The sequence below is a fragment of the Pogoniulus pusillus genome, chromosome 1, assembly GCF_015220805.1.
Source record: "Pogoniulus pusillus isolate bPogPus1 chromosome 1, bPogPus1.pri, whole genome shotgun sequence".
Lineage (NCBI taxonomy): Eukaryota > Metazoa > Chordata > Aves > Piciformes > Lybiidae > Pogoniulus > Pogoniulus pusillus.
In genome coordinates this window covers 22,205,386-22,220,014 of record NC_087264.1, presented here as the reverse complement: position 1 = coordinate 22,220,014, position 14,629 = coordinate 22,205,386, and the positions used below count along the sequence as shown (strand labels likewise).

The following is a 14,629-nucleotide window of genomic DNA, read 5'->3' as shown; positions in this document are numbered from 1 at the left end:
ACCCCTTCAAGAAGTTTCACTGAAAAGGAAGATGAGAAAGGCTGGACAGGGTCTTTGCAGTGCTCTAGGCTGGAGCCAGGAAAAGGCAGCTGGGTTTAGCTTTTCTTGGTTTGGTTTTGTGTTTGGTTTTGGTTTGTTGGGGTTTTTTTTGTGTGTGTGTGTGTTGTGGGGTTTTTTGGTTGTTGGTTTGTCTGTTCTTTTCTTTTTTCCTATTCTTTTTTTTTTCCTTTCCTCTCCTTTCCTCTTTCCTCTCCTTTCCTCTTTCCTCTCCTTTCCTCTTTCCTCTCCTTTCCTCTTTCCTCCCCTTTCCTCTCCTCTTTCCTCCCCTTTCCTCTCCCCGTTCCTCTCCCCGTTCCTCTCCCCGTTCCTCTCCCCGTTCCTCTCCCCGTTCCTCTCCCCGTTCCTCTCCCCGTTCCTCTCCCCGTTCCTCTCCCCGTTCCTCTCCCCGTTCCTCTCCTCTTTCCCCTCCCCTTTCCCCTCCCCTTCCCTTCCCTCCTCTCCCTTTTTCTTTCCTTTTATTTCTTTTTCCTCTCCTCTCCCCTTTCCCCTTTCCTTTCTTCTTTTTTCCCCTCTCCCTCTCCTCTTTCCCTTTCCCTTTCCTTCTTTTCTCTTCTTTCCCTCCCCCCACCCCATTCTCCCCTTTTCTGGTGGCTGAGCTGTGGGCTTGCTGCCATAGCTGTTTGTCTGTCTGTCTCATGTTGTTTTTCTCAGGGAGCTTCAGAGGCCAGTTGCCCGCAGTCAGTTGCTGGGAACAGAGGTTGCTCCTTGTATCGTCTTAACTCCCCATGCCAGAGCGTGCATGCTTGAATAGGAAACAGCAAGATCTGTCAAAATAGGCCTTTTCTTTAGAGCTTTGAGGCTGCATTCTCCATGGCCATCTGTTCCCTTTCACCCTTTTGGACAATGTTGCTATTTGAAACCAACCACTCTTTGCTCTCTCTCTCTTTCCCCTTGCCCTCCCTCCCCAGCCTCCTCCCAAATCTGGGAAAAAGGAAAGAAAGTTGTTTCTGGCCCTGGCCAGCCTTTAGAGGATTCAACCAATTCTTAGTCCAAGGATTTAAAAAGTGATATTTTGCAATATTTTATTTCTCACTGAATTGAAACAAAAAATGGTAATGCATCTCAGGAGAGAAGAGCCCCTACAGTCAAGAGATCATTTGGGGTTTAACCATCACTCTCCACAGAGCACTTTGGTGCCCTGTTGCTGCGTGCTGCAGGCTGCAGTGAAAACTTGGCACAGCCTGAGATGTTTTGCATTATATCAGGAATGGAAGGAGCCTCCTATAGTTCAGGCTGTATGACCATTTCATCCTAACCCTCTGTATCCACTCAGAAAAGCTTATCAGGATGAAATTTTACAGCCTTGGTTCTATCCATTGCTCTCCACAGAGCACTTTGGTGCCCTGTTGCTGCGTGCTGCAGGCTGCAGTGAAAACTTGGCACAGCCTGAGATGTTTTGCATTATATCAGGAACGGAAGGAGCCTCCTATAGTTCAGGCTGTATGACCATTTCATCCTAACCCTCTGTATCCACTCAGAAAAGCTTATCAGGATGAAATTTTACAGCCTTGGTTCTATCCATTACTCTCCACAGAGCTCTTTGGTGTCCTATTGCTGCCTGTTGCAGACTGCAGTGAAAACTTGGCACAGCCTGAGATGTTTTGCATTATATCAGGAATGGAAGGAGCCTCCTATAGTTCAGGCTGTATGACCATTTCCATCCTAACCTTCTGTCTTCAGTCAGAAAAGCTTATCAGGATGAAATTTTACAGCCGTGGTTGTTGTCCAAAGTTGTATTTGTTTTCTTAGTTTTGGATAAAGTGATTCATTCTCTTTTTTTATTGAGATGAAGTCAACAAAAGCCTTTACCTCTTTTCTCTAGCGTGAGTGTCTGTGCCCTGAAGGGGGAGGGGGCTGGCTTGCTAAGAACCTCCTGGAAAGTGTGTGTCAGCCAGGGAGTGAAGCCAGACCACTGTAATCCTTTGTCATTTTAACATACTCCATTTTATATGCTGTCTGTGTGTGTGTGTGTGCTTCAGTGCATAAACATCTATGTATGTTCATCTTCGTAACAGAGTCGGTTCAGAACAGTCAGCCTCTTTGGGAGCTGCATCTGCTTGATATTTTTTCCATGCACCTTAAAGTGGCAGTTTTATACATGGGTGACTAGGCTGTACAGTTCATAGTAGAATTGTGAGGGTACTCCAAGGTGTGATTTTGGAGGCGTTCCAAACACTGAGATGAGTTTGCTAGGTGTATGTGTAGGATTCACGAGGCCAGCCAGAAAGGCACTTCAGAGAGGAGGTTGCACCCTTTGGCTTGTGTCATGAGGCCCCTCTGAGCTACCTTGATGAGACCTCCTCTTGAGTGCTGACTTCAGTTTTGGGCTCCCCAGTTGAAGAGGGACAGGGATCTGCTGGAGAGGGTCCAGTGGAGGGCTATGAGGATGATGAGGGGACTGGAGGGCATGGCCTATGAGGAGAGGCTGAGGGACCTGGGGCTGTTTAGTCTGCAGAAGAGAAGACTTAGAGGGGATTTAATCAATGTTTCTAAATATCTGAGAGCTGGGGGCCAGGAGCAGGGACACAGGCTCTGCTCACTGCTCCTTGGGATAGGACAAGGAGCAGTGGATGGAAGCTGCAGCACAGGAGGTTCCAGCTCAACACAAGGAGGAACTTCATTCCTGGAAGGGTCCCAGAGCACTGGCACAGGCTGCCCAGAGAGGTTGTGGAGTCTCCTTCCCTGGAGCCTTTCAAGGCCTGTCTGGATGTGTTCCTCTGTGACCTGAGCTAGATTGTGTGGTCCTGCTCTGGCAGGGGAGGTTGGACTGGATGATCAGGGTTTGAAGGGACCACAAGGATCAGCCAGTTCCAGCCCCAGTGCCATGCCCAGGGACACCCTACCCTAGAGCAGGCTGCCCACAGCCTCAGCCAGCCTAGCCTTAAACATCTCCAGCCATGGGGCCTCAACCACCTCCCTGGGAAACCCGTTCCATCCTCTCACCACTCTCATGCTCAACAACTTCCTCCTCAACTCCAGGCTGACTCTCCCCACCTCCAGCTTTGCTCCATTCCCTCCAGTCCTCTCACTCCCTGACAGCCTCAAAAGTCCCTCCCCAGCTTTTTTGTAGGTCCCCTTCAGATACTAGAGCCAACCCTGACTGATTCTTTCTGTGAGAGATTGGTCCCTTGCTCTGTTTGATGGGCAATGTTGTAGTCACACATAAACATTCTTTTTTATATTTAATGTTTCCTAATTTTTATGTTTCTAATCACACAAGCAAAACATTCTTTCAGTTTAGTTTCTGTGATGGATGGTATTAAGAGAGTAGCCAAATCTGAACTCCAGATGTGAACAGCTGTGATTTGCAAGCAGTCATTCTCTAGCCCCTAAATGTTTGCCTGACCTCTGTTTCCATGTTGCAGGCTGAAAGGGAATCGTTTCATCCTGGAATTTCAGTTTTGATAATTCTGGCTCGTGATCCAAGCTTTACAGCTGTAAGATTGAAGTTTTATTTACACCTAAATGGAATTTTTCTGACTGTAATCTATAGAATCTATAGGTGGCTAAATTTTCACAGGATCCCAGGCTCACAGGATGTTAGGGGTTGGAAGGGACCCAAGGAGATCATCCAGTCCAACCCCCCTGCCACAGCAGGACAATCCTATCTAACACAGATCACACAGGAACACATCCAGACAAAGAAATTAGTGTGGCCATCATGCAAAATAAAGCAGTTTGCTCAGCTGGCCCACCAAAAAAAAAACCCTCCACTTGAAGTATAATGTAACACTGATTATTAAACATAGTCCTTGTGGTTAAGAGCCTATCCTGGATCATCTGAAGAGGACAGATAACTTTAGGCACTAGTTCTCATAGAATCAGTCAGTTGGAAGGGACCACAAGGATAATCTGTTCCAACCCCCCTGCCATGGGCAGGAACACCTCACAGTAGTCAGGGTTGGAAGGGACCACAAGGTTCATGTAGTTCCAACCCCCCTGCCATGGGCAGGGACACCTCACAGTAGAGAGGTGGAGTTGTTATGTGCTAAAGCTTTTCATACTGGATCTACTGAGGAAGGTCCACCACAATGTGGGCTTGAAAGTCAGTTCTAGTGTTAATTGAGCAGGCTCAGGTGCTGGCAAGGATCTGGCTGGAGCAGCACAAAGCTCTCTGTGGCATCTCAGCAGGGTATACTTATCAAGGCAGATGTTAGTGCTCATTCACAACTGCCTTGCACAAACCTACTGTCCTTTTCTGCCTGCCACACAGCCGTACCCTCAGCCTGCTCCCTGGGAAGTGGACAGCTACGTCAGAAACACCCTGGCTGTGTCAGCACCAATTGGTGCTTTTATTGGCCGCTTTGATGGAGACCTCAAAATACGAGGGAAACTTGACTCGCTCCCTCCTACCCCTACTGCTGTGACTCTCAAATGTGATCGAAGGTTCGTTTGCAGGCTGGCTCCTACCTTGCCTGCAGTGCTGCTGTTCTGGCCTGCACTGTGTCAGTTCTGCAGTTATGAAATCTGTGCTGCCAAGACACTTTATCAGAACATATTTTATGGGGGGGACAGAAAGTAAACTATGGGAATGGAGTCTGTGTCTCGGACCACAGCAGCCTAACGTGACCATGCTGCATTCTCAAACTGCTTTCCTCCTCCTAGCTCTGTTAGGTTTTGTTTTACCTTTCTGGGATCCAACCATGACCGTGCTGCATTCTCAAACTGCTTTCCTCCTCCTAGCTCTGTTAGGTTTTGTTTTACCTTTCTGGGATCCAACCATGACCACGCTGCATTCTCAAACTGCTTTCCTCCTCCTAGCTCTGTTAGGTTTTGTTTTACCTTTCTGGGATCCAACCATGACCATGCTGCATTCTCAAACTGCTTTCCTCCTCCTAGCTCTGTTAGGTTTTGTTTTACCTTTCTGGGATCCAACCATGACCATGCTGCATTCTCAAACTGCTTTCCTCCTCCTAGCTCTGTTAGGTTTTGTTTTACCTTTCTGGGATCCAACCATTTAGACTTCCAGACTCAGCCTGTTGTGTTGGGGTTGATGTTTCTTTTTGCTGTGTTTTGTTTTCCTTTGTCCCTGTCAAGGAGGAGTATAACAGCTGGTTCATTTGGTTCTAGCCTGGAAAGTTCGGAAGTGGCAAATCCAGATGATGGGTAAACACTAGCAGAGACTGATGAAGTTCAGCAGCTGAGATTAAACATCCTGGGAAAATCAGATATGATAATGCCGTGGCTGTGTAGGTCAGAGGGCTGAGGCTTGCAGCATGCAAGGCTTCAGTTGCTCTGACAGCAGGTTTCTAAATCTCAGTTCTTTATTAAAGCCTTAAGGGACCTACACACATGTAATTCTAGCATTCTGCCCCCTCCCTCCTACATGCCTTCTGATTAATACCATGATCTGTTTAATTCCCTGAGGGAACTTAACCAAAAAAACACAGCAATAACTTGTAGTGTGATTGGTGAGGTGATAATTAAAAGCATTTTCTGATTCACAAGACCCCAGCATTGCCAGATGCCATGACTGGGGTGAGCTTTGTTTTTTAACCTATGCATGCTTTATACCTACAGGCAGGCAACATTCCAGATCTGGGTTGTTTGGGGATTTCCTGCCCCCTGACCTTAGATCAATAGGTTGGGATTTTATTTTCTATACAAGAAGAAGTGACTGCAGGGGAGAGGCTACATGGAAGAGACTGCTTTAAGTTTTCACGGTGAGCAACATGGGAAAGAACTCTGAATCCTGAGTAGTTTAAGTTAGTACAGTTCCAGGTTTAAGAAGAGAGGGAATTCCTCTGAAAGCTCTCTTAAGAAGGGCAGGAGGGTGAGCTGAGGGGTGAATCATTTATCCTTGATTACTGAAAGACATCCACTTAACCACCGTCTCCCACTTGGCTTTCACCACGCCTCCCACCAAAGCACCACTCATTCCAGCCCTCACGTTAGCCATGCAAGGCTAACAAGGACAGAGCTTCTCAGCACCGAATCTCATTGCTTTGTGCTGTCTTGTCAGGCCACAGACTCAGAAGATTTACACCAGCAAAAAGAAAGTATCTGTTCCCAAGGACCTTGACTCCACAATTCCCTGCTTTGGGCTCTGATGGAGGTGCTACAAAACACAATCTATCTTCCCACCTCCACAGATCTCCTGGACAGGCTGCAGAGGTGGGCACAAGCCAAGCTCCATGAGGTTCAACAAGTGCAAGGTACTGCAGCTGGGTTGAAGCAATGCCAAACACAAATGCAGGCTGGGCAGTGAGTAGCTGGAGAGCAGCCCTGAGGAGAGGGATTTAGGGGTGCTGCTGGACAAGAAGCTCAACATGAGCCAGCAGTGTGCACTTGCAGCCCAGAAAGCCAAGCAGAGCCTGGGCTGCATCAGGAGAAGTGTGGCCAGCAGGGCCAGGGAGGTGATTCTCCCCCTCTGCTGCGCTCTGCTGAGACCCCAGCTGGAGTACTGCATCCAGTTCTGGAGCCCCCATGACAAGAAGGATGTGGAGATGCTGGAGTGTGTTCAGAGCAGGGCCACGAGGATGCTGAGAGGGCTGCAGCAGCTCTGCTGTGAGCACAGACTGAAAGAGTTGGGGCTGTTCAGCCTGGAGCAGAGGAGGCTCCCAGGTGACCTTCTTGTGGCCTTCCAGGATCAGAAGTGGGCTACAAAAGCACTGTGGAGGGACTTTTGAGGCTGTGAGGGAGTGCCAGGACTAGGGGGAATGGAGCAAAGCTGGAGGTGGGGAGAGTCAGGCTGGACATGAGGAGGAAGTTGTTGAGCCTGAGAGTGGTGAGAGGCTGGAATGGGTTTCCCAGGGAGATGGTTGAGGCCCCATGGCTGGAGGTGTTTAAGGCCAGGCTGGCTGAGGCTGTGGGCAGCCTGCTCTAGGGTAGGGTGTCCCTGGGCATGGCAGGGGTGTTGGAACTGGCTGACCCTTGTGGTCCCTTCCAACCCTGACTGATTCTATGATTCCTGAGACCTGACAATTTTGCTCAGGGCTGGTACATTGTCTGGCAAGAATTCAGACCAGCTGGATTTTCTTGTTTCTTAATGTCAGTTCCTTTTTTTAGCTCAGCAAATGGGAGTCTCAAATGTGTGTTTCTCTCTCTCGACTCAGAAAAGAATCAACATCGATGCCAGGGAATTAGATCTTCTGGTGCAAAACACACTGGTAACAGTGGGCATGATGGTGTGGGATTGAAAACAAATCAGGAGGAACTTTTCAATGTCTTGACCTGGATAGAAATTCCATTTGGCATTTTTTAATGGTGCATTAAGATGAGTGTGACCAGCAGGTCAAGAGAGATTCTTTTTCCACTCTGCTCTAGTGAGACCACAGCTGGAGTGCTGGGGCCACATCTGGACTGCTGTGCCCAGCTCAATAGAGACAGGAGCCTACTGGAGGGAGTGGAGCAGAGGGCTACAAAGATGATGAGGAGACTGGAGCATCTACAACTACCTGAAGGGTGGTTGTGGCCAGGAGGAGGTTGCTCTCTTCTCTCAGGTGGCCAGCTCCAGAACAAGAGGACACAGCCTCAGGCTGTGCCAGGGGAAATTTCGGCTCGAGGTGAGGAGAAAGTTCTTCACTGAGAGAGTCATTGGGCACTGGAATGGGCTGCCTGGGGAGGTGGTGGAGTCGTCGTCCCTGGGGCAGTTCAGGGCAAGGTTGGATGTGGCACTTGGTGCCATGGTCTAGCCTTGGGCACTGTGGTAAAGGGTTGGACTTGATGATCTGTGAGGTCTCTTCCAACCTTGGTGATACTGTGATACTGTGATACTGTGATCTCCCTTACGGGCAAGGCTGAGAGACCTGGGGCTGTTGAACCCAAAGAGAAGGATTGAGAGATCTTGCCAATGCTTATAGATATCTGAAGACTGGGTGTGGAGAAGATGGAGCCACTCTCTTTCCAGTGGTGCCCAGATAAGACAAGAGGCAATGAGCACAAACTACAAACCAGGAAGTTCCATCTAAACACAAGCTGAAACTTCTTTCCTTTGAGGCTGATGGAGCACTGGAACAGGCTTCCCAGAGAGGCTGTGGGGTTTCCGGAGGGGGAGGTTCATCTACAGCAGCATGCTACAGATGAACCTCCTTTAATGTGCTATAGCAGCATGCTACAGATGAACCTCCTTTAATGTGCTATAGCAGCATGCTACAGATGAACCCCCTGTAATATGGTATAGAAACATGCTACAGGTGAACCTCCTTTAGCATGCCGTAGCACGCTGCTACAGGTGAACCTCCTTTAGCATGCCCTAGCATACTGCTATAGATGAACCTCCTTTAGCATGCCCTAGCATACTGCTATAGATGAACCTCCTTTAGCATGCCCTAGCATACTGCTATAGATGAACCTCCTTTAGCATGCCCTAGCATACTGCTATAGATGAACCTCCTTTAGCATGCCGTAGCACGCTGCTACAGGTGAACCTCCTTTAGCATGCCCTAGCATGCTGCTACAGGTGAACCTCCTTTAGCATGCCCTAGCATACTGCTATAGATGAACCTCCTTTAGCATGCCCTAGCATACTGCTATAGATGAACCTCCTTTAGCATGTCATAGCACACTGCTACAGATGAACCTCCTTTAGCATGTCATAGCACACTGCTACAGATGAACCTTCTTTAGCATGCCGTAGCACGCTGCTACAGGGGAACCTCCTTTAGTATGCTATAGCATACTGCTACAGATGAACCTCCTTTAGCATGCTATAGCATACTGCTACAGGTGAACCTCCTTTAGCATGCTATAGCATACTGCTACAGGTGAACCTCCTTTAGCATGCTATAGCATACTGCTATAGATGAACCTCCTTTAGCATGCTATAGCATACTGCTATAGATGAACCTCCTTTAGCATGCCCTAGCATACTGCTATAGATGAACCTCCTTTAGCATGCCCTAGCATACTGCTATAGATGAACCTCCTTTAGCATGCCCTAGCATACTGCTATAGATGAACCTCCTTTAGCATGCCCTAGCATACTGCTATAGATGAACCTCCTTTAGAATGCCCTAGCATGCTGCTACAGATGAACTTCCTTTAGCATGCCCTAGCATACTGCTATAGATGAACCTCCTTTAGCATGCTATAGCATACTGCTATAGATGAACCTCCTTTAGCATGCCCTAGCATGCTGCTACAGATGAACCTCCTTTAGCATGCTATAGCATACTGCTATAGATGAACCTCCTTTAGCATGCCATGGCATGCTGCTACAGATGAACCTCCTTTAGCATGCTATAGCATACTGCTATAGATGAACCTCCTTTAGCATGCCCTAGCATGCTGCTACAGGTGAACCTCCTTTAGCATGCTATAGCATACTGCTACAGATGAACCTCCTTTAGCATGCTATAGCATACTGCTATAGATGAACCTCCTTTAGCATGCCATGGCATGCTGCTACAGATGAACCTCCTTTAGCATGCTATAGCATACTGCTATAGATGAACCTCCTTTAGCATGCCCTAGCATGCTGCTACAGGTGAACCTCCTTTAGCATGTTATAGCATACTGCTATAGATGAACCTCCTTTAGCATGCCATGGCATGCTGCTACAGATGAACCTCCTTTAGCATGCTATAGCATGCTGCTACAGATGAACCTCTTAACAGTTGGGTTGAGCTAGATAATCCCAATAGGCCACTTCCAACCTCTGCCATTCACTGACCAGAGATTAATATTACTTACTTGAAAATGCTTCTCATGTTTGCTGGAGAATCCTGAAAGTCCTTAGATACAATTTTGTTGGCCTGTCAGGTATTTTGGTTTATTTTCCTGCATCCCTTAGGGAAGATTCCTTCTGAGTGGGGAATAAGCAGCAGCAGTTAAGAGACTGTTACACTGCAGTTGTCATGAAAATAAGCTCTTTAGGTCAGGAGCTATGTTTTTGTTCTCTGTTTGAATAGTGGCTTGCTTGGTGCAGATGATAGCTCTGGGATTTGTCACAATAGAAATAAGGAACCACTGGAAAAATGACATCAGAAAGGACCAAAGTCTTGATACAATTTCAGAGTAGTACTGTAAGTATCACCCAGAATGTGTACAGAGACACATGGAACTATAATGAGCAACAAAAATATGTGGAGGCTCAACATTTTGGGGGCATGTGAAGTACACAATCCTTGCTGTCCAACATGAGGAGTGAACTCGTTCCCTTTTTGTCACGTTCACTGCTGGCACTGTCAGAAACCTGCAGCTGGAGTCTACAGGAGGAGTTTTCAGTCTCTGGATGCCGATGACTGAATCAACACAGTCTCTTCGATGTCATCTCTAGCAGGCACTGCAGTATTGCAGCAGGAGCATAGTTATCAACTAGGGGTGGTCAAAAATGAGTTGAATGGGTCTCCTTCTCTGGAGCCTTTCCAGGCCTGTCTAGATGTGTTCCTCTGTGATCTGTGTTAAATAGCATTGTCCTGATATGGCAGGGGGTTGGACTGCATGATCTCCTTGGGTCCCTTCCAACCCCCAACATCCTGTGAGCCTGTGAATTCCATCCAAACTCTTGGGTTTTTAACCAGGCATTAGCAGGGGTTGGCACTTAATTGTTTCACAGGAAAAGTAGATTTTGATTACTACATTTTTAAAATTGTTTTTTCTTTTCTTAAAAGGAGCTAAATTATATCACTGGAGAAGGTCCACTGCTGGCTCCCATTCAGCTGCCTGGGCACACTGCTGGCTCACATTGAGCCACCTGTGCACACTGCTGGTTTCTATTCAACTCCTGTCTATTACAGCCCCCAGATCACTTTCTGCCAGCAGCTCTCCAGCCACACTGCCCCAAGCACAAGGCAGTTGTGTGTATGTGTGTGTTTTGGCTTGTGTTTTGACATGCAAACAGTGATCTACATGGCTGTCTACTGCTAGAAACATGGCTTTACTATAAAAGCCCCTGATTTTCTCACCTTCACTGGGTGAAAGTAGAATATACAACAAGAAGAGTTTGGACCATACCTTGGCTGACCAGTGTGGGGAGTGAGGTGGTCAGCACTGTAGGGTAGGAGAGTCAAACTCACCTTTTGTCTGAAGAAGCTGTGAAGAAGGGCTGAAAATGGCAGAACTCAGTGTGTGGGAGTTTGAAGGGCACTGTGGTTTAGTTACTTCACAGATCAATTTGTTCTGTGGGTTGTTTTTGACTGTGTGATGGGGTTTTCCACCTCTAGATATTTTGGTACTTGTACTTTCTGAGTGAGGTGAGAATGGAAAAAGAGATTGGGGGGTTGAGGAATTTTTTTTCTTCTTTTATTTTCTTCTTGTTTTTTTTCCTCTCACCCTTCTAGTGTCAGTGTTAAAGAGATCTGCACCAACAATTACAAGGGGACACAGTCTCAAGCTGTGCCAGGGGAGGTCTAGGCTGGATGTGAGGAGGAAGTTGTTGTCAGAGAGAGTGATTGGCATTGGAATGGGCTGCCCAGGGAGGTGGTGGAGTTGCTGTGCCTGGAGGTGTTGAAGCCAAGCCTGGCTGGGGCACTTAGTGCCATGGTCTGGTTGCTTGGCTAGGGCTGGGTGCTAGGTTGGACTGGATGAGCTTGGAGGACTCTTCCAATGTGGGTGATTCTATGATGATTCTGTGAATGCAGACTAAATGCAATGCAGGTGAAGAATCTTTATGAGCTCTGCCAGTGAAGCAGAAAGCTTCACTGCCTGAGCAAGAGGGAAAGTACTTTCGTTCTTATTGCATGGTGTGCTCTTTTTGTTGAGCTAAGTAGTTTAATTCTTCATAAATATTTTCCCTGTATTTTTGAGAGGGTATTTTTTTTCTCCTTTCTTGATAACTCAGGATTTTAACAAGATTATTTGATCAAAGATTTGGGGACTTGCTGCTACTCTGTGTTGCTGTTTCACTGTTGTGTTGTGTGTGGATCCCTTTGTTGCATTTAATGAGAATAGGTTTTCACAGAATCATAGAATCAGTCAGGGTTGAAAGGGACCCCCTGCCATGCCCAGGGACACCCTACCCTAGAGCAGGCTGCCCACAGCCTCAGCCAGCCTAGCCTTAAACACCTCCAGCCATGGGGCCTCAACCACCTCCCTGGGCAACCCATTCCAGCCTCTCACCACTCTCATGCTCAACAACTTCCTCCTCATGGCCAGAGAACCCCAACTGATTCTATGATTCTCTGGTTGGACGTAACAGAATAATGCCACAGTCAGCTGAATACATTTGAGTCTACAGTTTTCTCCAGTGAAAAATGGAATGTGGACTAAATCCACTTTCTCCATCCTGTCTGTATGTGGTCTTTGTCTCAGTGATAAGGTTCTTGTCACCATAAGGTTTGGTTTAATTGCATTGATGGGGGGAAGCAAAGAAAAATTAATCTGGCCCTTGTTTGTAAATAGGACTAAGTGTTGTTGCCAACAGTTCTCCCAATAACTGTTGGCCAGTGGGGACATCCCAGCCCCTGTTTGTAAGCAGGACTAAGAGTCGGTGCCAACAGTTCTACCAGTAGCTGTTGGCCAGCGGGGACATGCCCCTGAGCCATGGGGCAGCAGGATGTTCCCCTTCACCCTGGCTCTGTGTATGGAGGTGAATGGAGCTCAGCACTCTGCTACCCGGGTCCTAGCTGTCTCTGCCACCCTGGGCTCAGCACCCTGTCACCCTGTGCTGAGCCTCTGGGCTGCTGATCCCCATGCCCTGGTCACACAATTGCTCTGTAGGTTTCTTTGCAGTGGACTGAACCTGACCACCTCTCTATGCTCTATCCTGGTGGGCTCTGGCCACAGATGGATCTTACTGGACTGGATGAGGTCCCTCTGTAGTTAGCAACTGGGCAGTTAGCTATTGTAGTTAGCTGTTGAGCAACAGAGGCCAGTGTGAGCCTCTGCTGCTTGAAGGGAGCACTGCAAGCTCCAGCTGAAGAATCCCCATTTCTTGGGTTTGTTTTTCCCCTGCTTGTGGAGAGACATTGACTTTGCATTTGACTCAAACCACAAGCAGCTTTGTTTTCTCATCTGACAGTGTTGAGTGCATCTGAAGCAGCCAGTTCCTCCTTTCTACTTGCAGTTCAGAGCAGACAGATCTGTTCTCTGCTGATGTCTCTATCAGTGCCCTGAAGAGCTCCACTTCACAGGAGGCAGTAAAACAGGTACCTCGTGCAAGCCCTTGGCCTGTCTGCTGATGTGCCCTTTGAAGATTTGTTTCATGCTAGTTCTTTTTTGTCTGAGGAAGGGAAGGAGTGCTACAGCAGTTGAAATCACCATTTCACTGGATCTGAATCTATAAAGCAGGAGATTGCTCAGAGGTCTTCTCCCATCCTTCTAGCATGCACCTTCACTTCCTCTAGGCTTGTCCTTGTTCTTCTGGGCATTCCTCACAGATCATCAAGTCCAACCCTTTACCACAGAGCTCAAGGCTAGACCATGGCACCAAGTGCCACGTCCAACCTTGCCTTGAACAGCCCCAGGGACGGCGACTCCACCACCTCCCCGGGCAGCCCATTCCAGTGTCCAGTGACTCTCTCAGTGAAGAACTTTCTCCTCACCTCCAGCCTAAATCTCCCCTGGCGCAGCCTGAGGCTGTGTCCTCTTGTTCTGGCGCTGGCCACCTGAGAGAAGAGAGCAACCTCCTCCTGGCCACAACCACCCCTCAGGTAGTTGTAGACAGCAATAAGGTCACCCCTGAGCCTCCTCTTCTCCAGGCTAACCAATCCCAGCTCCCTCAGCCTCTCCTCGTAGGGCTGTGCTCAAGGCCTCTCACCAGCCTCGTCGCCCTTCTCTGGACACGCTCAAGCATCTCAGTGTCCTTCCTAAACTGGGGGGCCCAGAACTGAACACAGTACTCAAGGTGTGGTCTAACCAGTGCAGAGTACAGGGGCAGAATGACCTCCCTTGTCCTACTGGCCACACTGTTCCTGATGCAGGCCAGGATGCCATTGGCTCTCTTGGCCACCTGGGCACACTGCTGGCTCATGTTCAGGTGGGTATCAATCAGCACCCCCAGATCCCTCTCTGTCTGGCTGCTCTCCAGCCACTCCGACCCCAGCCTGTATCTCTGCATGGGGTTGTTGTGGCCAAAGTGCAGCACCCTGCACTTTGAGCTATTGAACCCCATCCCATTGGACTCTGCCCATCTGTCCAGGCGGTCAAGGTCCTGCTGCAGAGCCCTTCTGCCCTCCAACCCAGCCACATCTGCCCCCAGCTTAGTGTCATCTGCAAACTTGCTGATGACTGACTCCATGCCCTCATCCAGATCATCTATGAAGATGTTAAAGAGGATGGGGCCCAGCACTGATCCCTGAGGGACACTGCTAGTGACAGCCGCCAGCTGGATGTGGCTCCATTCACCACCGGGTGAGCAGGCTGCAGAGGTGGGAACTGCTGTCTGTCAACCTTTGGCATGCCCTTGACTCTGTAGAAACGTCCCTGGAGGTGTTCAAGAAAAGCCTGCCTGGGGCACTTAGTGCCATGATCTGGTTGATTGGACAGGGCTGGTGTTGTGGAGAGGTGCTAGGTTGGACTGGATAACCTTGGAGGTCTCTTCCAACCTGGTTGATTCTGTGATTCTGTGATCCACCTCACAGCGTGAGGCACCTTCATGTCACAGCTGGAAGCTGTGATTCACGTTGGATGGTTTGGGGACCTCTGACCAGAGACCAAGGCTCCTTATGAGCCTGTTTATTTCTTGGGC

The 14,629-nt window shown here is 48.5% G+C and overlaps 1 protein-coding gene across 8 annotated transcripts in view; it reads left to right on the top strand.

The window, feature by feature from the left end:
* Positions 1–14,629, top strand: part of RAD51B (RAD51 paralog B) — a 337,533-nt gene that overhangs the window by 288,417 nt on the left and 34,487 nt on the right. The window contains exon 9 of one of the 8 annotated variants that reach the window (XM_064143834.1): positions 3,426–3,452. The exons of the other annotated variants lie outside the window; for them this stretch is intronic. Coding sequence (XP_063999904.1) covers positions 3,426–3,430 — 5 coding nt within the window. The 3' untranslated portion in view covers positions 3,431–3,452. Of the gene's footprint in view, positions 1–3,425; positions 3,453–14,629 lie in introns of those variants that run through there. 8 annotated transcript variants of the gene reach the window in all.